General features: G+C 32.8%; 1 protein-coding gene across 1 annotated transcript; it reads left to right on the plus strand.

Annotated features, from left to right (window-relative positions):
- The first annotated feature begins 15,085 nt into the window (after positions 1-15,085).
- Positions 15,086-26,404, plus strand: LOC126735374 (lipase maturation factor 2-like). Its single transcript, XM_050439338.1, has 10 exons — positions 15,086-15,483; positions 15,545-15,728; positions 16,757-16,858; positions 17,102-17,295; positions 17,350-17,528; positions 17,591-17,828; positions 22,168-22,373; positions 22,469-22,709; positions 25,228-25,444; positions 25,529-26,404. Exons 1-10 carry the CDS (start codon positions 15,384-15,386, stop codon positions 25,782-25,784), a joined length of 1,917 nt encoding a protein of 638 aa, XP_050295295.1. The 5' UTR covers positions 15,086-15,383; the 3' UTR covers positions 25,785-26,404.

Genomic DNA, 26,404 nt, shown 5'->3' on the forward strand with positions numbered 1-26,404 from the left:
TTCTCGAAGTCAAAACAAAAAAAGCATATGCTCCAACTGATCATTATGAGATCATGATAGTTTTGGGGTGTTATATTGTTATGGCATATAACAAAGTACCGTGCAAGGCAAACTACTGGTCGTCTAATAAGTCACTTGGAAATGAAGCTATAAAAGAAGCCATATCACGCGATCGTTTTCTTCGTCTTACATCTAAGATGTATTATAATAATCCAAGTCGTCCAGAAAATTCAAGAAAGCTTTATTACATTGAAGAAGTAATGTCCTGTTTGAAGCATACGTTTTCAAAAGCGCGTTCGGAGAGCACATTTCAAAGCATAGATGAGTCTATGGTAAAATTCAAAGGCCGTTCAGCTCTTAAACAGTATCTTCCTCTAAAACCAATAAAAAGGGGCATCAAGGTTTGGGAAAGGTGTGATTCACAGTCTGGTTACGTATATGATATGAACATATATTGCGGGAAAGAAGTTGATAGTCCAGATAGCACTCTTGGCCAAGGATTAGGTGAACGGGTTGTAAAGACCTTATGTAAGTCTATTAGAGACCCGGAGGTAATGGTATGCTTTGATAGATTTTTTGCTTCTGTTTTATTGATGTCTTCCATAAAATTTGCTGCAGTGAGTACATGTATGCCAAAACGAAAAAATCTTCCAAAATTTGGAGATTTTGTCGCTAAACAAAACATGAAGAAAGGCGATTCTTGCTCTTTATTTAGCAACGTAGGTGTTGCTGCATACTTATGGAAAGATTCAAAAGAAGTAATTGTTCTCTCAAACTGCCACAGTTCTGAGATGGAAACTGTAGAACGGCGACAGAAGGATGGAACTAAGGCTACAGTGCCGTGCCCCAAAGCAATCAAAGATTATAACTCCTATATGGGAGGAGTGGATCTCTCAGATCAACTCTCCGGCCTTTATGATATAGACCGGAAGTCACAGAAATGGTGGAGAAAGGTGTTCTATAAACTTTTTCTTACTTCAGCCACAAATGCGTGGATACTTTTCAAAGAAGCTCACAATCGTGATGTTCCATTTATAGTTTTTTTAGTTAACTTAGCTGAATCGCTTATTAATTTGGGAAGAGAAAATGCAGGCATGGTAAGGAAACGTTGTACTGGCAGACCTTCAAGTTCGTCAAGAAATATGGTAAATGTTGGCGATCATTTACCTATTCAGGGAACCACTCGACGTAGATGCCATTCGTGCTCGTCAAAAAAAATCGAAAAACGTACAAAAACTATGTGTTCAGGTTGCAAAGTTCCGTTATGCGCGGACTGTTTTTCGATATACCATAAATAGTTTGCGCGTTTATGGTTTCATAATTAAATTTTATGTATTATGTTTATCTGGTGGTACACATTTGTCCCGATGTTTACTTAGTTTTCATTACTAGTGGGACACCCGTGTCCCAGGTTGTATTTCTTTTATTCGCTTATATAAATAAATAAAAAGCAATTTTTTGTTTTATTTCTAAGCTACCTTATCCTATAACAAGATTTTTTATTTAAAAAAATTAAAATTTAAAACTCGTATTTTGAATGCATCAGCTCGTGTGGGACATATATATCCCATTAGTAAAATCAAAACCATTTAAAAAAAAATAAAGTCGTTGCGAAAGGGTTAATACAAGTTTTTTTAAAACTTTGTTTGCATATAGGTGTCGTCTATAAGAGCCCCAAATTAATTGAAAAATAAAACTAAGACCCTTACAATGTAACTGGGTCGTTTTTGTTTGTTTTGTCAATCTTTTCATGGAAAATGCTACCATATTTTGTTTGGTTTTCTTTGAAAAATTTAAACATATAAACATAAGCAAAAATCGATATTATTAAAGCTGTCAACTGTCAAACAAATTCTAAGAAAATCAATTGAAGCGTTTCCGAATGTTTAAGTAATCTACCGAAACATTTTCGATTAACCGATGAATTAATGGTAAATTCTGAAAAGTGCCCTATGGTGACGTAATGACTTGATCGCTCGAATGACATGTCTTAGAGACATGTCATATAGGCGCTTACTCGCTAAAATATGGTTCAAATATTTCCTGAAATTCCTGAACGCAAAATGTCATTTGTCATTGCTGACTTGTACAATGTTGCTAATTTTTTTAATTCAAGTTTTCATGAGTTTAAGTACATAATGATGGTTGTGAAAATTCAAAACGTAATGAGAAACGAGCAAAATTGCCATTTTTATTAGCCACATTATAATTCTATGTCCATTATATACAGTGTGGCGTACCGAAAAATGCCCAAAATAACAACTAGTATTATTACAATAGTAGTTTTATGTTGGAATGTTACCCTGCTGTATAAAATATTGCTAGGTTTAATTAGTCTACCTTTGGTAACGGTTAAATTGACTGTATGAGAATTTAAATTTTGCCATATTTTTGTTTTTCCAAATATTAAATTAACAATGGCTCATACGCTTCAAGAGAGAGTTGAAATTATTTCAATTTAAGAAATAACTATTCCACACTGAGTATTAGGAAAGTGAGTGAAATATCAGGTTTTTCACATAGAGTATCCAGAGGATTTTATAAAAAAAAAGGTTTCATCCCAACAAAATCAAACTAGTGCAGGTGATTAGCAAGGATGATAATGACCGCCGTTTACATAGTTTTTGCGAAACTATGAGTGAACGAATCATTGGTAACCCAGAATTTATTTTTAGTGTTTGTTTTTCTGATGAATGCAGCTTCTTCCTTAAGGGTATTGTGAACAGACATAATTGCAGATATTTGTCGGATTTCAACCCTAAATTATTTAGGGAGGTACATACATACCTAATATCCGGCAAACACATTTTTAAGCCATATTTTTTACCTGAAAATTTAACAGGGGAAATGTATGAGTTACTGAAAACTACTATTGAGACTGCTAACTTTAATTACTGCCATTGAGGGAGATGAGCGTCATCGGCCACAAAATTTAATTTTTCACAGAAGACGGAGCCTCTTCGCATTATATGTTTCCTGTAAGACAATTTCTGGATGGAAATTGATGGATAAAAGATGGATTGGCCGGAGTGGACCAACTGAATGGCCTGCCAGATGTCCTGATTTATTACCCCTTGACTTTTTTTGTAAGGTCACTTAAAATCCAAGATGTATGCTATACAGCCCAATCCTTTAGAAGATTTGTGACAAGGAATAGTGCACGACTACCAACAAATTACACCTGAAATGTTATGTAGTAGTTATAGTGCGCACATAATGTGCGCAAGAATTTCAAACAGTGTCTCTACTTTTGTATGGAAGAGGGCATCTTTAATATTTAATTGATTAGAAATAAATGAAATATAAATATTAGAACATTTTTATAGCAATTTAATTTTTTTTAAGTATCCGACAGTCTGTTTATTTAGTCATTCACTGAAAGAAAATGAAATACAAAATTTTTGTTCCTATTTCGTATGTTCTTATCTAGTAATGAAAATGATAATATGAAATCACTATTTTTAAACTCATAAAATAAAATTTATCTATAAAATAAAACTAGCGGAGTTTCCTTGAATTTTGATCTGACTAAATATTTTTTTATATAAGTAGGTATACTAATTTAGTCGCCTAAAAATTAAAAATTATTTGGTTTTAAAAAACAATAAAGTTTGACAATATGTAATGGTTTAATAAGGAATAATAATCTTTTTTATGAAGCCGGAAAGATAAGTTCTTAAATAAAGTTCAAGAGTGATGGCGACAGACAAAAAGGTAATTGTTGATTTAAAATTCCTTCATATTTTCAACGTCAGATAAACAGATAGTTAATTAAATTGATAATTACAGATAAAAATGTATTTTGGTTTTAAAAGAGAAGGTACCTGGTAAATAAGTTTTGCTACCTCTTGTGATACGATTACCTAAGAGTAAAGTCTAACTTCTGTTTAATCCCTACCAAGAATTATATTTTGGAATATATTATTTTAAATGCTTTATTTATGCTATTTTTAAACACCGGTAGTTAATATAAATAATAAAGATAACCACAGATGAAAAATTTACAAACAAAAAAAATCCAAACATATCAAAAACTTTATATTTATTAACGACCTTATAAAAAATCAAATTTTACAGCTAAATTTACACGACTATATTGCATAAATTAATAATATATACCTTAAAAATTAATCACTATAAAAATTAGAAAATAATGAGTCGACATTTATAATTAGTGGCTCTACTTAAACTTCCGTCACTGCATCCATAGTCCACATTTGCTGCTGTTCTTCAAGAATATGACATATTCCCTTTTCCAATTTTCAGCAGTATCTGAGTCCTTATCAGCTCTATCGTCAGATCAGATTCGAAACAGTCCGATTAGTAGATTTTGTAACTTCATCCACCCACGTACTTGTCTTGAGCACGATTCTCCTTAACCAAATTTAAAAGCTTTATTTTAAGGATATGGTCTATTTTACTAGTACTAGAAGGTTTTTGGTTATTGTTATTATAATATATAGTCAAGATAGATATATATATAGTCAAGATATTATAACCAAGATAGATCATGACCTAATGCCTGTAAGGCGGACAGATGCCCTTGGCCCACTCTTATAGCGAAATCCATTGGAAAAAAAATTTTGGCAACTAAAGCGACAAAGAAGTGTAGCACTAAAGCGGTACCGACACTGGTTCGGTTCAGGTAAAAAACCGCACTCTTGCATTGCCAATAGTTTTTGGATTTAGCCTTGAGAGGAAAATTCAAAAATTTGCTGTTGTTAGCTGAGGTTATGTTTTATGTTACCTTCCCTTACAATTTAGTTTTGCTTATATGCCATTTTTTATCAAATAATTTTAATTCACTTAAAAATTATTCTCTAAATAATAATCGCCATGTTTTCTACTTACGGGATAGGAACTAGAGCCTCGTGCAGAACTGGATGCACTCAGGGCAAAAAGTGCCACCTTGGTGCCCCAATGAATTACACAAATCTGCACTAATTACACCAATGGTTTTTAAATTTTGCTCTTGTTTCACACTCGTGCTACATTTTTTCCCCAATAGATTTCGCTATTAGACGGCGGGGTGTGTCTCTTTGAGCCATCTTTGAATAGAGGACTGTAACCCGTAAAACATGTGCTTTTTTAGGGAGGTAGTTGTGACCTCTCGAGCCATGTCTTTCTAAAGACAAGCCACTTCTTTGAGCAGTGAGAAGAAGTGGATCTACTAGACCTATGCGTCTTTTTCGACTCGAATATTCGCTCGCTGAGTCAGATCATGTCTGCATAAATTTCTATTCTTCTTGTCCTCTCGATGAGTTCGCGCCAATTTGGTACTTTAGTTATCATTACAATAGGATAAGGATAGTATTTAGGATAGGGGTTGTTTAAGGATGGTGAATTTTTGTTCGCATTAAGCAATTGTTAAATAAGTTAAGTATGTTATTTTATGCCTAAGCTAATGGGAATGCACTGGGTTTTGCTTACAATGGTAATTTGATTGATATATACCAATTATATTCTTACCTTCTAGAGGCCTAAATTTTTATATTCAGTGCTATTAGAAAATTCACGATTTGGTTCATTGAGATGGAGAGAGGGTTTGCCAATATAGTTTGAATGTTCACTGGTACCGAGAACTCTTCACATGACGTTTTTTAGTTCAGATTACATTGTTCTTCTCTGAATGCACACTTAAATATTCTATGATCCAGGCTTCCTTCCGGTAGTTCTCATTGGTTTGCTCGAGTAATAATTGTTCCGATTGTGTTAAGCTGGTCAAAAGTTGTTGAGTCGATTTATAGGTTTCTTGTTTATGCTGCTTAATTGAATAATTATTGTAAAACTTTTTTAATATATTTTTTATATTATCTCTTTTGAGCCTGTTGCAGAACTCTAGAAACTCCACTTTTTTCTTGCTTTTTAGAAATCTTCCTACTTGCGCTGTAATTCTTTTATATTCGGTGATGCTTTTGGAGGTAGTTCTGGATTTATAGTTCTTGAAGGAAAAGGAAAGTTCTTTCGTCTTCTTTTCACTGGTTGTTCGCAAGATTCGTCCCACAATACAGGTTCTGTTGTATAGTTGACTTTGGGTGGATTGTGTTTTATTCTGGGAATGGTTGTGTCTGCTGCTTCATAAATGTTTTTAAGTCATTCATTGCAGTTGTTGATACTGTCGATTTCTCTGCACACATCTCTGAACTTGGACCAGTCTGCATATTTTAGGTTTCACCTGCCTTGTGGGGTACTAATACTGCATTGCTTTGGGCTCAAATTCAAACGCAAATTCAAATGTTTTATTTGCATATATATAAAATTATAAAATACAGTTATAAGCCTAATTACCATTTTTACAAAAACCGTTAATCTGTTCATACACGAATAACCGTAAGACGAAATAACCCTTTAAAGTAATTAAGTAATAATAATAATAATAATAATAATAATAATAATAATAATTTAAAACATATGATGGGTTTGTGGACCACACAATTGAATCTTAACTGCAGAAATAAAATTTTACCGATTGAGCCTATTCAAAGACAACAAGGCCTTTTCCAGGGAGATTCCCTGAGTCCCCTCTGGTTTTGTCTGGCTCTGAATCCCCTCTCCCATATGCTTAATCAAAGTCAACATGGATTTACCGTTAAAGATAACAGAGAAAACCTATATATTATTACACATCTAATGTACATGGATGATATCAAAGTCTATGCTGGGACATCAACGCATGTCAACTCATTACTGCAAACAATTGAAATATTTTCCCACGACATTAAAATGAGCTTTGGTATCGATAAATGCAAAACTCAAACAGTTATCAAAGTTAAACACAACACCAACAGCTTTGAATTACAAGATGGTAGTCTCATTCGGGCTATGGAAGAAGGGGAAACTTATAAGTACTTGGGCCAATACAGAGCACAAGAAAATGAAGCAGAACCTCCAAAAGGAATATATCAATCGTCTTAAGCAAATTTTAAAAACTAAACGGAATGGTAAGAACATGATTAAAGCGGTTAATACCTACGCTATCCCTGTCTTAACGTATTCTTTTGGAGTGATTAGGTGGACAAATACTAATATAGAGGAGATTGAGAGGAAGACACACCACCCTCAATCAGCCATCGAAAGACTTACTCTTCCCAGATCCAAGGGTGCCAGAAGACTAACTGATATTTCTTTTCTTTTCAAAAAACAAGTAGCAGATCTTCAGAAATACTTCCTCAATATGAGGGAAACCTCTTCTCTTCATAGAGCAGTGGTGCTAGCGGATAACGGATACTCACCCTTGAATATCCGTGCAGGTATAGCAAAAAACATTACTGTTACAAGATCAGAGCACACAGCCATTAAAGTTAACACATGGATGCAGAAGGCAATACACGGAAAGCATCCTCACGAACTTAATGCCGAACATGTCGATTATGAAACGTCGAACTACTGGTTGACTCGTGGAGATCTATTTCCTGAAACTGAAGGCTTTATGATGGCTATATAAGACCAAGTGATTGCTACAAGAAATTACCTTAAGTACATTACTAAAGGTGAGAAAGTAATCGACGATCGATGTAGAAAATGCCTGCGCTTACCGGAGACAATTCAACATATAACATCAGGATGCACATCTCTATCAGCTGCCGAATATCTGCACCGACATAACTGTGTGGCAAAAATTATTCATCAAGAACTGGCAAAACTTTATCATCTAATTGGCGAAACCCTATTACCAGTACAAACCAGAAACTGTACTTGAAAATGACGACTTTCGACTCTACTGGGACAGAACTGTTTTGACCGATAAGACGCCGACTTCAAACAGACCAGATATAATCTTAACAAACAAAGCCCAAAAGAAAAGCTTTCTTTAATTGACATAGCAGTGCCAAATACCAATAATGTCCTAGAAACGACCACACTAAACTTGCTAAATACGCAGATCTGGCTCACGAGATAAAACAACAATGGAGGCAAGATAATGTATATATACTCCCTCAAGTTATTTCATCCACTGGAATTGTCCCTTTAACACTATTCAAAAACCTTAACGCATTGAGTCTTTCCTCCTGGACGATTATCACTATACAGAAATCTGTTATACTGAATACATGCAACATTGTTCGAAAGTTCCTAAATCTACCATAGCAAAATTCATCTTGCCTTCAGGCCGATGAAATTGACAACACCGCTATCAGCGAGCTAAAACAGAAAAATAATAATAATAATAATAATAATAATAATTTAAACCTTAAGAAATGCATCTATAAACTGATGCAAGTGTCGACGCTATTATCCACATATCGAATCGTCAAAAAGTTTATTGGAAACGCAGATAACATCAACTAGTTTAAAAAACATGTCATGTACTTTTAGTCTAAGTTTATTATTTATAAATAAAGTTAAAAAACAGATACAGAGTCCTATAACATGAAAAGGACACCACCAGAGCTTCATCCTTCTGATATCTGAGATCTATGGGATAAGTGAACGATCTCCCCTTCTCCAGGGGGGAGTGCGATTGCCGTTTAGCATGAAATGTGATAATAATAATAATTGTTGGTATATGGTCGCTGTTTAGTGGTTCTGCATGTATATACCAATATCAATAATCATCCATCAATACATATCAATAGTATTGATGAGTAATTTGGGTGAATACAATGGTCATATCTGGACAGCTTTTTGTAGGGCTTCGTTTAGGTTTTTTCCTGATTTGTTCATTCTTGTGGCTCCCCAGGCTGGATGTTGGGCGTTTAGATCTCCTATGATTATAGTTGGACCATCCTAATACTTGGGAGCGAGATGTTTTTAAATTTCGCAACTATGAATAGTTGGGTGTCGATTGTTTTTTTAAATTATCTGTCACCGTATGGCATTTAGTAATTATGGAGCAGTGACTCTCCGGTGAGAAATGTGCTTTTGTGATTAAATCGTACTCGCCGCACCAATATTAAACATTTGTAAAACTTCTTTACTTCGAATATTTCACAAATACCTCAATTTTTATGCATACAATTTCAAATAGTTCAAGCACTAAAGCCAACAGATATCCCAAATTGTCTACGTTTTGCTGAAACTTTCCTTGAGAATGAGATCAATAATGAGTGCCTTCTATTGAGGCGCACTTCTATTTATCTATACCAAAAAATAAAATTGCCGTTACTGGAGTTCAGAAAAGCCGCAGGAGCATCACGAACAACCGTTATACAGCCCGAAGGTAACACTATGGATGAGAAGAGAATGATAACACTGTTACGGTCAATTCCGAGCGTTATACCAATATGATAAATCATTTTTTGAGTCAGCAATTGAACAGATTTCCACAGAACAATGTGTTTTCGATACACATTATTTCTGGGCGAGGAGATATTGACGATCGCCAGATCTAACGGCTTTCGATTACTTTTTGTGCGGCTACCTAAAGCAAAAGATCTTTATTGTTAAACCAAGAACCATGTCCTTGTTCTCTTAGTTGTTGGCATGGGCTCTGTATGGTTTGGTAAGTTTTTGGGACTCTTCTTGCACATCATAATATGATATATTCTTGAAAGCCACTACACGTAGTTATTTTATTTCTTTCTATCTTAGATATTCTGGACAGTTAATGCCGTCTGTTAAGTGGTCTTGCTCGCGGAATCCATATTTTAATTTTTCTATTACGCATATAGGTGAGTCATGTCTTCTAAGCATTTCGCACATCTTTTTTTTGCTTTGACAAGTAGCTACAGAGTGTTCAATTCTCAGGCAGTTACGGCATCTTATTATAGGCGGGATGAAGATTCCCAGTTCGCTGTTATAGTAAGAGATATCTATTTCTTCTGGTAGCTGTTATCCTTTAAAAGTTAGGATTATAGCTTGAAATGAGACATATTCTATGCTTCCTTCTGAGTTTGTAATTCTCTTGTTAATTCGTCTGGCTTGGAACAGGGTGTCTCAATAATTTCTTTTATCGGGTTGTCTTCTGGGATGGGATGCCTCTTATGACCCTCTTTACTGTTACCAAGCTGGCTGGTATGTAGGCAGTTAGTTCCATGTGTGAGACAAATTCTAATACTTCAAATTTGTTTGCTGCGCATCGATATTCGACCGATTTTTACTGTTTTTTGCAATCTTCATTAAATCATAAATTTTATGATGTTTTAGTTTCCTTCCTATTTTAATAGGATGGGTGTTGCCTACGTTTCTCTCATTTTTGCTCTCAATTAGGACTAGATATGGTTCTTGATGTCTATATCCATAATTCGTTTTCTTATCAGATTAGTTTACTTTAATTACTCCACCTGTCACCTGTATTTCGATTCCATTACCAATTTCAAAGCAAACATTATTTCACGTAAAATTGCTTGTCTTATTTGGGTAATTGGCTTCTGCTTCCAATCGGTGCAATTAGCCAGCTTATTCAGATGATTCGTAAAAAAGCCGTCGGGTATGTATCCAGTTTCTCCGAATCGAAAATTTCAAAATGGTAATTTATCACTTTTGCACGTCGTCGCCTCCCCCACGATGCATCCGGCCTGGCTACCGGCGTGAATACGTTCAGCCACCAACGGCAGGGGGTAAAAAAGGGATATGAGGAATTGGAAAGGACAAAGTACTACCACGTATTGGGTGAACGATGACGCGGAAGTCGCACGTGAGATTTGCGTCGAACACACAAAACTTTGGGTAAGTTCCGTAACTGAACCGGTTCCTCCGGTTGGGCCGGTTACCGTTCCATAACTATACAATTTCTCAAATTTGGTTCGGTTATGAAACGCCGTTCCTGAAAAATTGGTCGCAAATGTCAACCGAAGCGACCGATCATTTTTTTCGGTACCTTCGGTTATTCTTATGGATGTCGTGGATTAAACGTATTTATATTCTGAGTTTAATCTAAATCGACATCCGAAAATTCTGCGTTTGTAAGTTATGTTATGAAGTTTTGGTTTGATTTTTTCGTGATTTGTATCTGTTTATGAAATTTGATCATTTGATTGTTTCATTCAATTCGTTACATTCAATATACTTCACTGCAATTCAAATCCAGGAATTGATCTTGATATAATGGAGGCATGTATTTATATATTTTTTTATCAAGGTACAAGCCCCCACTTTTGAAAAAATACTTACGCACAGGACCCATTTCTTCATCATCGCTTCTACTAGAGCATTCATCACTCCTTAGGAGCAGGAGCTCAAATATACCAACAGCATTTGCATTCATTATAGGTATTATAAATACTAATAGGTACCTATAACCCAAACATGGAATTTATAACCTAATATCAACAAATGAAAACAAGACCCACGACTAACAAGAAACCAAAAGGTTCCATTTCAAACCGATATTTAATTATAAATATACCGCTTCTAACCGACTATTCACCATGGTTAGTGTGCCCACAGAGTAGACGCGAGATTCTCGCTTCCGGTACTCAAAGCCGATCTGCGCCGTTTTCTCGCGAGGAGATTACACACAGTTAATACCGGCAAGAGCGAGTTTCGTTTTAAAATTCGCCAGTTTCGTTTTACAACTGCTAACAAGATGTCGTCGTCTGATTATGATCTTATTGCTACGGAGTTTATTTTTATCAAACTAAACAGAAAAAAAGTTGGAATTCATTCTATTAATCGTGAAAGAAAAACTTACGGGGAATACTATCATTTATTTTCAAATTTAAAGAATGATAATGAAAGATTCTTCCAATATATGAGAATGAATCAGGACACTTTTAATTATATTACAGAAAAAGTGAAATGTCGTTTTACCAAAAATTGGTGCAATCTACATAAGCAGCCTATTATACCAGAAGAAAGATTGTTTTATTACTTTTGTTTAAACAAATATAAGCTTAACGCCATATAGGAATACTGTTATTTGTTAATGGAAATAAGGATTATAAATTGAGTTTTCCTCCTGGTTATTATAAATAGGTGTAGGAACATTAGCAGGAAGCCTTTGGAACGTGATGGGTTTAAGGGAATGGAAGAGTGGGTGTTTTCATGTATGGTATGATAGTTAGGATCGCCACAAGAATGCCCACTAGAATGGGACGATGTAGAAGATAATGGAGGAGGAACGAGGAAAGTGTTATGTTGGTAGGAATATTGATCCACTAATTCTTGCACGCGGCAACGAAAAGATAACACTCTGTTTTCAGGTATTTTGCTTACATGTGGAAGCAAACTATTAAAAAATGACAGATGTTCGTCATCTTGATCAGTGCAACTTTTTTTGGCTTTATTTTCCAGATACTCGACTTTGCGTTCTTCTATTTCTAGAATTGATTCCTGATATGCATCAGTAGCAGTTCTTTTTCTTCTATGTACTAGGTGCCAAAATAGGATTAGTTTGCCCTAAAATACGAGTAGGTGGTATCACGCAACTTTGACTAGCTTGAGAAGATTTCTCTTTATCGCTATTCTCGTCCAAAGATTGATTTTGTTCTGTCTCCTGTGTCTGTTCTGTCTGCTGCGTTGACTGCGTGCTCGACAAATTTCCACTGGTTACCCTCGGCTTAATAACGTCCTTTATGAAAAGAAGTTGTTCGAAATATGGCCACTTGGATGTGGGCACATCTTCAGCAGCGTCTCCAGATCTTGGTGGAGGCTATTTTCCCAATTCAACAGAGAATTGGTCCCGCAAATATTTCCATTGCTTTCTGATCTTGGACTCTAAAAAATAAAAATACAAGCTATACTCTTATATATATTTTTATTACATCTTCATTACATCATTTCTGTATTTTGTTTAAGATATTTTATCTGGCAACAGGATCATCATTCATACAAATTGCATTTTCATTTAGACTTGGCGCATCAACTGTAGGACAAATAGTTCAAGAAACAGTGTGTATAATATGGGATGTTTTACAACACATTCATATGCCGACTCCAAATGAGAAAGATTTTCAAAGGATATCAGAAGAATTTAATACCATTTGGAATTTTCCGCACAGTATCGGAGCCATTGACGGGAAACACGTTCGAATTGTTTGTCCCAAAAACTCAGGATCGATGTTCTATAACTATAAGCACTATTTTTCTGTAGTTTTACAGGGTGTAGTTGACGCTAATTACAAATTTATTGCTGTAGAAATTGGCGGTTACGGTAAACAGAGCAACGGTGGTACATTACAGGCCTCTAAACTATATCGTCAATTAAAAAATGGCATATTAAAAATCCCACCACCATCTTATTTATCCCAAACAACAATAAAGGCGCCTTTTGTACTAATAAGTGACGAGGCATACCCACTCTTGCCTTTCCTCTTAAAACCTTTTGGTGGAAAAAATTTAAGTATTGAAGAGGAATGTTTTAATAAACGCTTATCTCGTGCTAAAAAATGTGTAGAATGTACGTTTGGTATAATTACTTCAAAATGGCGTATACTCTCAAAATGCATTGAAACCAATATTACAACAGCACACAATATTATTAAAGGTATTTGCGTTTTACATAACACAATCATTGATAAGGAATGTTTTGAAAGACATCTTAGTGAAGTATCTATTGAAAATGGGTCAGAAAATGCCAGGAAAAAGACGACGGGAAGACCTCCAAATGAATAAAAAAATATTAGTTCCATAATACTATGTAGTTACATAATAGTATATATAAAGTATACTATTAGTTACATAATAACATAATAGTTAAAATAATATAGTTCTTTATCCATAGCAACATTGGCAACACACGTGGTCATGTGTACGACAAGCGTGGAAATAAACTAAATTTTTATTACTTTAAACGCTGGCTAGCAGGTTATCTGCGCGGACCTGCTTTAACCGGTTTTAACTGTGTATACCACAGAACACAAATATATAGTTACTCATTCCAAGTTTTTAATATACATATATTATGTGTATATTAAAAACTTGTAATGAGTAACTATTTATGTACCTATCTATTTATGTAATATTACCGGCAATGTATGCAATTCAGGTATTCTATACAATCTCTAGGCAATGATATACTATACTTACTAAAAATTCTACCTACACTCTGACCTAAGACCGATGGTACTCTTTAACCCATACGATTTATGTTGGAGCTTACCATTGGTCAGAGTCTAGATAGAATTTTTGGCAAATATTCTATTATGTTTCCTAGGAATTGTATAAGATACCTGAATTCTATGTATTGCCAGTAATTTTGAATAACTAGGATAGGTAGGTACTAAATAAAATATTTCAAGATAAGAAGCAAATTATCTTATGTAAATAAAGAAATGAATGTAACTAACCTGGTAGATATAGGGTAGGTATTGCATTAATTACAAGTCCTTTTCGGGTATCTGGCACAATACAATTGTCTTTAAAGTGTCTTTTCAAATCTTATAGGATTTGTATATTTGTTCTTTACTAAGGTTATTCAGTTTACTATTTCCAATTTTTTTTAACCACAGATCAAAGAGGTAGGGTTCTGACTTGGGAAATCGGTGTCTTTTACTTTTCAAGTCTCTGCAATTTGGCACACAACACTTCTTCACGTATTTAGGCATTATAGATAATTGTGGGCCGAAGTGCAAGCACGTAAGTTAAGTGCAAGTTAAGCGGTATTTAGGCTATTTGTTTTACGAAACAATTTAGCATAATTTAAATACACAACACAAACAAAACAAAATACTCAAATTCAAAATAGTATTATAAATCGAATCGAATAATAAAATTTCAGTTTCTGTGTGAAACACCGGCATACTGACAACAAAATGACAATTGACATGACAGTAGGACATGACACGCACACGAGCGCCACGGACACGGGTGAGTGGGCCACTCCCTAACAATAATTTGACAGCTTCATTAAAGAAATTTCTCTCTTTGTGGTTGCTTTGTGGGGCACACTTAGGTTACGGAACTTACCCTTTATGGTCAGAAGTCGCTTAAGTGCACATGGCCATCTGGCCTGTTCTACGTAGCAACAGACTAGACCAGGGACGGACTTAACTTCTTTAAACAATCTACTAAAGAGAGTATCTCAAAGCGATACTACAGTAAAAGTACGCTAGAGAACGAAGCACGAAAGCAATGTAATTCCCAGTTATCGGATAATAAAATAAGGAGTAGATAGTATTGTGCACATCTCTAGTGGCAACACTGCTTACGTCATATATATTTGTATCCGTTGCTTGTCATGTGTGACATTTGTCAGTATTTTGTTTTTGTTTTATTGTTCATTTTGTGTTTGATTTGTTTGTCGTTTGTTGGCTGATGTGGACGACGTTGCTTGGAATCTCTGAAATGGAAACTGAACGGTAAACGGTTGAACGTCGTCCGGTCCGGCTTCATTTTTAAATTAAATAATAAACATCTCCTACGTTAATGAGCTAATATTGATTTTTAATTTCTATGTGCTAAATTACCATACAAGTATTTTTGTTAAAAGAGTATCAGGTTACAAATTTGGCACTGGTGTTCTCATTTTTCTCTAAAAAATTTAAAAACCTGCAACAACCACGATGGATATTTTGTCTGTAAGATATACTAGAAATTTGCTTTTGAGAGCCCTGTGTGTAGTGTACCTATCAGCTTTTTTGTCTTTTTACTATCAAATTCCTGGTAAGTCATTAAATAAATTAAATGTTTCCCATCATTTTGGCAATTTTTATTTTAATTACAGGTTTGTTTGGAGAAAATGGTATTCTTCCTGCAAGATCCTTGTTGGAGAATAGTAAACATAAAACACTATTTGCTAAAATTCATTATCAACCAACACTTCTTTGGGTGGTGCCCTACTTGGGGTTAACCACCACTGCTGGTATGGAACTTCTGGCTCTGTTGGGTGTTTTCCTTTCATTTTCAGGGTAAGTGGTGTCTGTTTACAGCAATATTTAGTTAATGTGGAATAGGTATTTACATTCTGTAAAGGATTATAGAATTCACACAAGAATTTAGAGAATCTATTGATTCTTTTTACTAATAGGCTATACAGAGTTGATCAGATCAGAAAAAGATCAAGTTGAGTTGAGAAAATCAGATATTTAATTAAAATTTACTAGAGCAAGAAAATAAAATTTGTGTGAGAGAATAACTCTAACTACATAAAAAATGCCAGGAATCTTTACTTAAACATATTTTTTTCCTAGTTTTTTAAAATATTTTCCACAATTTCTAAATTTTTGATTTGAAATCAAAAAAAGAACATAAAAATTAATTGTTGAAATTAATATTTAGTATTTAACAAAAATGTTTTATAAACATAAATAAATTAAAATTTAAAGATATGTTTTTGAAGAATGCATCTTATACAAATATCCTGCTTATTGAGCATTAATTAATAAACTAAAAATTAGTTATTTTTATAATATTTATGTTTATTGCATTATCTGGAAAATATTTGGCCAAATTGATCTCAGCATATACCAGTAATGCTCTGAACATTTCTGAATCTGAACTTCATGAAACATTAAAGATTTACTCCAGGAATATGTTTGAATAGTAATGCTCAACAAAATAAAAAACATGTGGCACATAAATAATAGCAAGTAAACCATCTTAATTACTATATCTATTAAAATTATTATTTTTATATCTTTATTTTATATTACACTGATTTTATATTATAAGATTCTCCAACCAAAATTAATTTGGAATTTTAGTCAATCATAAATATTACAGTAAGATTTGTAGGCTTGATAGGAACAAAAAATTAATCTAATTGTAAATTTCATTTAAAAAAACCATCATGTTTTTTTAAATGAAATTTATGTATTCCTTTTTTCTGTGTAAATTCTATTTACTTAATTGTAAATATAAACTATGTAAGTAATATTTCCAATACCCATCCTACCAAAATGAGTCTTTTTTTAGATGTGTATGTTTTTGTTTTTAGAATAATATCTCAGAAGTTCTGCATTGTGCCAATATTCACAGCACTATGGTCTCTGTACTTCTCTCTATTTCAAGTAGGACAAGTATTTACTTCTAACAACTAGTAAGTATGGGAAAATAGTCCAATAAATCTTTTAACTATAAACTTAATATGCTTAAAAAATATTTGACCTTGTGTTCATTATGAAGTCATTTAGGTATAAATAATTAATAATATTCTTACCTTACTAATACTATCAAATATCAGTGAATATTAAATTATTAAAATGTCAGATTAAATTTCTAAAAAATTATCTCTTATTTTTTTAAAATATTATTTCTTGTAATGATGAGTTTCTATTTTCAGTGATGAATTTCTTCTTGAAGCTGGATTTTTAGCCATCTTTATGTCACCTCTATTTCCAAACCGTCGAAGGACTAAAACTTCTACATTAGATTCAATCACATTTTGGATGTGCAGATGGTTGTTGTTCAGAATATTGTTCAGTGCCGCATTAGGAAAATTATTAAGTGGATGTCCCAAATGGTGGACATTGACAGGTGTTTATATTAATGATTTTTTCTAATGTTCAGCACTTATTCAATAATTTTTAGCCTTGGATCACCATTTTGAAACTATGCCTCTACCAAACCCATTTTCATGGTATGCCCATCACTTACCAGCTTGGGTTTTGAGGCTATCCACAGTTTACACTAATGTGTGTGAATTGATTGTTCCTTTTACATTTTTCTTACCTATTAGGGCGGCCAGAATTACTGCATTCCTATTGGAGGTAACTTAATTTTCACTCATCTATTATAAAAAAAGTTATAATCGAAATCATTTTTTTTGCAGGCTTTTCTTCAGCTTTGTATCTTGGCAACAGGCAATTATGGGCATGCCAATATGCTTGTACTCACTCTCTTGTTGACACTTTTGGATGATAACATATTTTATAAAAGGAAAAGGATAAGCTCAAAAATGGAAATTTTGGACAAGACTTTAAATATTGGTCTGTGGGCTGGTATTGTTTTTGGAGTTGTTAAATTGTATGGACTAGTTTACAAGGGTGGTATATTGGATGCACATATTAGTAAGTCTAATAAAATACCTTCTACATATTTATTTTGTCTTCTTGATGTAAATGTCATACAATATTTTCTTGACATCATTAAACAGGGTGGTTAATAATTGATATACTGTGGTGGCCAAAAGTATGGAAACTTTTTTAATTTGTATTTTTTTTTAAGAAACCAGGAACTATAATAAAGTTACTCATATTGTGATAGAGTATATATAATATATTACCTAACTTACCATATTAATTTGAAATTAAACGTATTATAAAAAGAAAATGAAATAAAATTAATATTTTCTTGGCCAAAAGTTTGGAAACTGAAGGAAGTTATTTATATAAATTACATCTAAATTAAAATCTGCTAATATTTTGTGGCATATCCCTCCAAATTTATTACTTCTCTACATCTTTGTGGCATAGAATCGACAAGTCTTGCACAGTCTTTACTGGAAATGGCAGCCCACTCAGTTTGCAGTATTTCCCACAGTTAAGCCTTGTTTGAAATCGAATGGTTTCCAAATGATCCCATAAATTCTCTATGGGATTCAGATTTGGGGACTAGGAAGGCCAATTCATTAAAGCAATGCTCTGTTCATTTAACCAGTTTTTGACAAATTGGGAATTGGTGTTTAGGGTCGTTGTCTTGCAGAAATAACCATCTCAATGGCATTTCCTCCTCAGCATAAGGCAACATGTTGTTCTCCAATATGTCTTTGTATAGAAAATGGTCCATTATTCCATCAATTTTAACCAGGGGGCCAACACCTGATCGGGAGAAACAACCCCACACCATTACGCTTCCACCATCATGTTTTACCATAGGCATTTGGTATTTGTGGCTGTACCTTGTACCTTTTGGTCACTAGACATAACGTCTCCCGTCACTCCAAAATAATTGAAACTTACTTTCGTCACTAAACAATACAGTATTCCAATTTTGGTGAGGCCAGGTAAGATAATCTCGTGCAAATTTCAAGGATCCTTTCTATTTGTCTTTGATATTAGTGGTTTCTTTACAGCAACTCTTCCAAAAAGCCCCATTTCATTTAGCCTTCTTCTCACCGTGCGAGCAGACACAGAAATCCCCATTTTACTTATTTCTCCAGAAATATGTATAGAAGTTTTCTTTGGGTCGTTCATCGATATTCATTACCTTCATAGCCCTTTTGGACAACTTTCTTGGTCTTCCTTGCTTGTGGGCTACCGAAACATTTCCTCTCTCTTCAAATTTTTTAATTATTTTTGAAACAGTGCCTTTTAAAATGTTTAAGTTTTTACTTATTTCAATTTGTTTATAACCCTTCTGGTATAGTTCAACTATTTACTTTTTAAATCACTAGATAAGTATTTACACTTAGGCATGATGTCTGTCTTCACTCAAACAAAATTGTACCGTTAAACAGCTTGTAGTAAACAATTATTATGATTTTATTAAAGGTTTCCATACATTTGGCCACAGAGAAATAACTCCTCTTTCATCAAAACTAATAAACAACACTCTTTTGCTTTACCTCCATTGGAATTTCTTTATTTGCTGACAAGCTGTTTATTTATATTTTTGAGAGTTTTCACATTGCAATATTTTCTGCATTTATTGAAAAATGTAAAAAATATTGCAATATGTATGTTGTAGATAGAGGTTATTATACTTAAACCAAACAAAAATCATCTTATTCACATATTACTTGATTGCATTAGTCAACATTGATGGAACACTGGCATATTGTTTTATCACATACTTTTTTGTTAATTCTGGTTTCACTGAAGTTTCAAAATGTTTCAAGCAATTTTAGTCGATAGTATGCCTTAATATATAATATGAATTGATTTTATTTAAAAATTGGGTATTAGTTTTTGACTTGGAACATTAAAAGGCTAGAATTAGCATTGCCATGGAACCATGGGCAGTTTGTTTGCTTGCAACAAATACTGTACAAATAGCACAAAAACACTTTATATTATCATAAAAAAATTTTCACTTATTTTGACAGGCACAAAACAATACTATTGTTCTTTTTAATAAAATATGAAACATTTTTTTCAATAACATATAATAAGGTATCCTATAAAGAAGTCAATATTCAAAGTTAAATGAATATAGATAACATATATTGGAGAAAAAAAGGGCAAGAACATTGGAACGCTCGATCTCATTGTTGATGCTACACAATGAATCTTTACCAGTGCCGTCGTCAAAAAATATTTCCATGATAAATATTTATTAATAATAGATTGTGCTTTAAGTATTACTTTTTATGATCCCTTTATATGTTTTTCTTAAGGTACTTCATTACTCTAATGAAGTACATTTTTTTACATTTTTCTTCTTAGACATCAAAAAACCATAAAATCAGTCCTGTTAATAAAACCGTGGACAAAACTAAATTTTTGTCATTGTAACATTCACAAAAACACTTAAATGATACTTTTTTCCCTTTTCAACTAACAACTGAAGAAAAAAACGAAGAATTTTACAAATGCCTAATGTAAACACAAAGCCATTTGACAAGATGACAATTCGGGCATCACTGAGCTTTTGCTTGCTCTGTTGTCATTTCAAATTTGTAATCCAAAATTCAACACAAATAAGTTAAATTAACATTATTATATTTGTTAATATGCTTATAGCAGAAAATTTCCTCTTTTGAAAATCTGTGTAAACTTGATAACAGAGAATCGGTGAATATTTTTGTAAACAAAACACCCCCTTGCCTCTGAGCAAATGTTGAACTCAATCAAAGTTGTTGTTTACTAATTCTAGGATTTCAATGTTCTAAGGTTTTTGAGAAAAAAACAGAATGCATGCACAATTCAAGAAAAAGAAATCAAGATGTTTGTAACTTGTAATACCAAATGTTCGGAGCGGCTTATAAGATTTACTAAAACTGAGAGGAAGTTTATAGTAACAAGGCAAGTCGAAAGATCTCTTATGTCTGAAATTGAATAAGTTATTAAAAGTTTTAAAACTCCTTGTGGTACATTCTCGGAACTAGCTTTAAATAATGCTTAGAATTTACGAATAGGTTTTACAAAACTCATAGAAATGTGTGAAACTTTATAGATCCTTTCCTTTTAAAAGAATACCTCCTTCAAATTATAATAATAATATATATTCAGCAGATAAATCATTCATACATTATAACATTACAAAATAACAACTGCGTAACCGCTAAGAATACCCAATGCACAATGGTATTTTAAAAATACTGTGTGAGCATTTCCTGTCTATCCAAATTAATTAATTAAAATAAAAACAGTTTTTAAGAAAATAATATATAAACAAAAGTGATTCAAAAAATAAAATAGAATTAAATTACATTAGGGGAAAGAAAGGGAAAAAAACAGGAAGAAAAATAAACACTGTACTACTATGTGTATCATACTAACCACGTGACGTTATCATCTAATATCCAGTCGTGGATTGTGTTTTTAATTTTGTTATAAGGTTTATTTCTGAGTTCTACGGAAAGTTGAATATAGATTTTTGCTGAGGTATATGTTAAAGTTTTTTGACATTTAGTTTTTGTGGTCTTTGGGATAGTTACATTCTTATTTAAACTTGTCTAGTGTTCTGATTGTGAGATACGAAAAGCAAGTAGTGTGGATTCTTACACAGAACCCTAACTACTGCTTTCAAGCATATTTGATTTACTTGCAACAATCTAGCTTCTCTAAATAAAATATCCGAGGGATACAATTTTGGTTTGTTAAACATTACCTTTAGAACATATTTTTGGGTAATCATAAGAGGTTTCAGGATGGTCTTACTTGTTCCGCAACATGCTGTTATGCAATAGTTTATAATTGATTCAACCAGAGCTTGATAAATGGTCGTAATGGTCTTTTTTTGCATAAATTGTCTTAATTGACGAAATTTATAAATAAGTTTCCGAACTCGAGTGGAAATATACTCAACATGGTGGTGTCACTTGTCGATGTTTCGATCTCTCTGAGATCATCCTCAGGATGCTAAAAGATACATAAAAAATAAATAAAGTCATTAAGCCAAATTTTAAACAATTTAAATCACATTGAATAAAATTAATTATTTTGAAGAATTGCTTTTCTAGTTTTTTTTTCATTTAGTTGTGATTTATGTCGTAATAACCAATTCTTCAAAATAATGAATTTTATTCAACGTGATTTTAATTGTATAAAACTGGTTCAATGATTTTATCCAATTTTAATGTATCTTTTAGAGTCCTTAGGATGACCCATAGAGATCGAAACATCGACAAAATATATAATTGATCGTCTGAAGTAGTTTTTTTGACCTATATCCAACAAAAGCAAAAATGCAAACACTTTTACATTTGAATTTAATATATTTAAAAAAATACTTATTTTATTTTAGCTTTTTCCAAATCTCAGTTTAACAGTCTAGTAGAAAATCACCTACACCATGTTATTGCACTAGCAATAATTTCATTGGGTGTCACCGTTATTGTGTCCCTGTGGCAGATTCTATTTAATAAAAGTTACAATGGAAAACGAGTTACGGGACTGATCGGTGCCATTTTTTATACCGCCGTCGCATTTTTCCTATTGGTTTCGAGTTCGGTAAGTATGAAGTAAATGTGGAACGAAAGCTCGCTAAGATTTTACCCACTTTTAATAAGAACTTGACAATATTATTTTCTTTTATTGCGTTTTAGACAGCATTATTATCAATGCATCCGAAAACAAACTCCACCGTAAACGCAGCTTTGCGAACAACATTTAACAGGTTACATAAAGCGCATATTGTAAACCATTATAATTTATTTCCCGTGATGCCGGGGAGCGAGGGTAGACCGGAAATTGTACTGGAAGGAGCCAAAAGCTTAGACGGACCTTGGAGCGAATATAATTTCCTATACAAACCGGGAAATGTTAATAATTCCTTAACTTTTGTTGGTAAGTTGTGTACTTAATTGGTATTTGAAAATCGTAGTCTATATGATTTTTAAGTGCATATAATATACTGGGTAATTCGCAAAGATTCTTTTTTATACACCAAAACTTTAAATACTACTTATTCTTAAAAAAAAATTGTTTAAAACCTTTATTCATTCAGCTCGTTTGTTCTCGTGAGGTTTATTTGAAATTCATTGAGTAAAGGAAAATAAGATAAATACTTAAAAAACATTTACAAAACAGTTTTACCACTAACCAAAACTCTTAAGATGTTAACGTTGTTAGCGAAACACGTGTCGAGAGTAAAATAAAAAGGTTTGATTAGTGGTAAAACTGATTCGTGATTTAAAAAACAGTTTTTAAACTTTGGTGTAAATTCTGTTTTGTTTTTAAAATAAAATGATAAATAAATATGATGATGAGTAAATCTTAGTTGCTTATAGTCCTATGGTTAGAAGGTTTGCTGACACTCAAATAACCAAAACTCTTTATTTTATTCTCGACGCATGTTTTGCTAACAATACGAGCATCTTCGGGGAGAAGTTTTATGATTTTAGTTGCTTATGTATATACCGACCCGGCCAACGAAGGCCATTTATTGCGGAAATCAATGTATTAGCTTGCAATAACATGTTTAAGCCACAAGTTAAAGAGAGAACAACGACGTTTCTCTCCCTCGTACTAACTATAGAGCGACTAAAATTGAACGTGAAAAATGGCCGAGACGGGCAGCGTATTGCAGTTCCCTTAGCGGCAAGCGCAAGTCAGGAATCCGTGGATTCCCTTTGTTATTTTTTAAACTCAAGCTTTGCCTATTTTCTGTTGCATGTTAATTCATGAGTATTCCTGTATCCAAAAAAGAAATTTGCTAGACGTGTCATATCAACTTTTAACTGTATTTTATTCTTTATTATCAAAGACCTATAACTAAGGGATTCAATAAATGTTAATAGTATAATTTATGATTTCATACCGGTTACGCTATTGGAAAGTCTCGTTTTTTATGTTACATTAAGAAGAAGTATCACAAAAATAAAACGAAAAAAGGAAATGTAATTTATAAAGTTTTTATGGAAAATGACTTGTCACCCAGAAATGTCAGAAATATACCAAAGTATTCACCATAAAAGTACAGTCGTCTGCTCAAAAGTTTTGTTTAAATCTTGCTGGATACTCTAGGGAACTAGTGCGGGAATCATATAAACCAAAGATTGTCAGTTCCCTTTGGGGCGGCTGTCCTAGGACATATTTATTCAATGTTTCTTTTTAACTGAATATTTTAGTCTTTGTTTTTTAAGGAATTGTTATTTTGTTTCCGTATTTTAGCTAGTCTGGGGCGAAACACGTGTAAGTATTAAAATAAATTAATTCCCTATTCATATTTAAAATTGTTTTAATTGCATTGAATCTTGTTATTATTATTATCCACGTATCATTAAACACCAAGCCAAGCTTTTTGGTCGAAATTATTACACGAACGTGTTGGTAAGTTTATGATGTCTTCTGGAAAACAGTTAATGAAAACAATATTTTTTCATTTGATAACGGTCTTACTGTTATAGGGAGGTGATTAAAGTATTTCTTACTGACTTACAAAATTTTGTATAAAAGGTATTAGGTTAATTTTAAGAGGAAGGAATTTGGTTGGTATTGAAAGTGAAAGAGGATTATTTTTTATGCATTTCACAAACTCATCTTGAGTATAAATGAGCCAATTAACGCAAAATAGACCTTTTGCTATATTTTTATTAAGTTCACTTCTAATAGCCCTTGCAAAAGATTCAAACCCTAGCTTTAATTTTAAAAATTGTTTGACATGCAATAACATCAAATTATATTTTATTAGAACCAAAAATTTAATATTTTTTAGCAAAATAAGCTGTGTTCAATAGTACATTGTCAATCTAACATTTCAAGTGTAAATTATTAGTTTTTGATACGTTAAACGGTAAAAAGTTCATCATCATTCATGAGTCACATCATCTTCTTATAGTTGCTAAATCTTCATTTATCCTTGAATGGAGAATATTTACATTTCAAGGTATCATCATTAAACAAAATGCACTAATTATTAACAAATATTCTTTATAATCTATAACTTGATCTCCAAATATTACCATCTGCAATTTGTTTACTAGGTAACACCTAAACCGCTGCAATATGCATCCTATAAGTCCAAAGACAGTATATCCTGCGACAGCCAAAAGCTTTTGCAAGGTTATAAACTACTACCATGGGAGAATCTACATCTTTAGGCTTCTATATAACTTTAAAATAGTTGTATGCCTTGCTGTGTATATTTTTATCTTGAGGGTGACAAATAGACCAGATTTTAGTGTCCATTTTAAGTGACCCTCATCGAACCATTTCATATGTTCTTACATATTGTTTGCTATCTTAAAAAAGTTCCCCTTAGGGTCCAACGGCAAGTCAATTTTTACAGTTTTAAATTGTTTTTAACCCCCTTTGTTTTAATAATAGCTTTTGTATATTTGAGACTTAAAAATTAACATTTTAGCTCCTTACTCTCCAAGAATCGACTGGCAATTGTACTGGGCAGCTCGCAGTTCATATGATAAGCAACCTTGGCTACTATCCCTAACTTATCATCTTCTTACGGGAAATACACAAATATTGAATCTCATTGATAGGCAAAATTTGCCTTTTGCCAACCAACCTCCAAAGTATATTAGAGGCATTTTGTATAAATATAAGTTTACCACTTGGAGCCAGAGGTAAATAAATGTTTTTTTTACTTACGTACTAGTATTTTTTTAGTTAAGTTCATTAAAAATCCTCATTATCGTTAATCTTTTCAGATCTAAATCTGCTTGGTGGATACGAGAACGAGTTAGCGAATATTTCCCGGCATTTTCCAAAGATTCGCCAGCATTAGAAGACTTTCTCAAAGCGAGAAACTTGCTGCCAACGAGGAAATCAATCTCTGCAACTTCCGTAATGGACAAGGGACTGGAGGGTTTAAGATCTGTTGTAAATAGGGTAGATGCTTCTATGTTATTTTGGTCTATTCTTTTAGCGGCATTTGCTATTCTTACCAGTGGCTCTTTGTTTTGATTTCACTTTGACTTTCATAAAGTGAATTTTTAATCAGAATTAACTTTCGGTTCGTTCAGGTAAATGTGGATTAACTTTTCTATTAAAGGATAAAACGTGATCAATTTGCCAATATTCTCCCAAAGGGAGCTAATATGTTTTTTTAGTATTTTAAGTGCAATCGCGTCTCGTGTATATGCATATAGTTTTTAGAAGTGGTGTGGTTAGATAGTAGGTGATAAAATATCGTAAATATTTTTCGCGAAAATTGTCTTGAAAAAAGAACGTTAAATTTTTCATTGTTTTTCTCCATATTCTGTTATACTCTTTTTAAACTAATTGCATTTTTTTTAAATATATTTTTTTAATTTCCCATTTTTCACACTCTAAATAACCAAATTCAAACATTTTTTTTTGCAATCGCTGTTTATTTGTACTAATGTTTTTATGGTTAAGTAAGCTTTTACTTCTTTAATTCACATAATTCATTAATTTTATTTATTGTAAGCCTTTTTTAAAGTACTTATGAGAAAAGTACCAGCATTCAATCATCTTAATATATATTTATTTATATGTCATGTATTCTTTGTAACTGAATTGTTATCGTAATTTTTGGTAATAGTAAAAAATTTAGATTAATA

This window comes from Anthonomus grandis, chromosome 4 (genome assembly GCF_022605725.1).
Source record: "Anthonomus grandis grandis chromosome 4, icAntGran1.3, whole genome shotgun sequence".
In the NCBI taxonomy this organism is placed as follows: domain Eukaryota; kingdom Metazoa; phylum Arthropoda; class Insecta; order Coleoptera; family Curculionidae; genus Anthonomus; species Anthonomus grandis.

Excerpts from the sequence above, each read along its gene's own strand:
- LOC126735374 (XM_050439338.1), top strand. The coding sequence starts at position 15,384 with ATGGATATTTTGTCTGTAAGATATACTAGAAATTTGCTTTTGAGAGCC. Across the intron at positions 17,529-17,590 it reads TTACTGCATTCCTATTGGAG|GCTTTTCTTCAGCTTTGTAT; the intron begins GTAACTTAATTT and ends TTTTTTTTGCAG. Across the intron at positions 17,829-22,167 it reads TATATTGGATGCACATATTA|CTTTTTCCAAATCTCAGTTT; the intron begins GTAAGTCTAATA and ends ATTTTATTTTAG.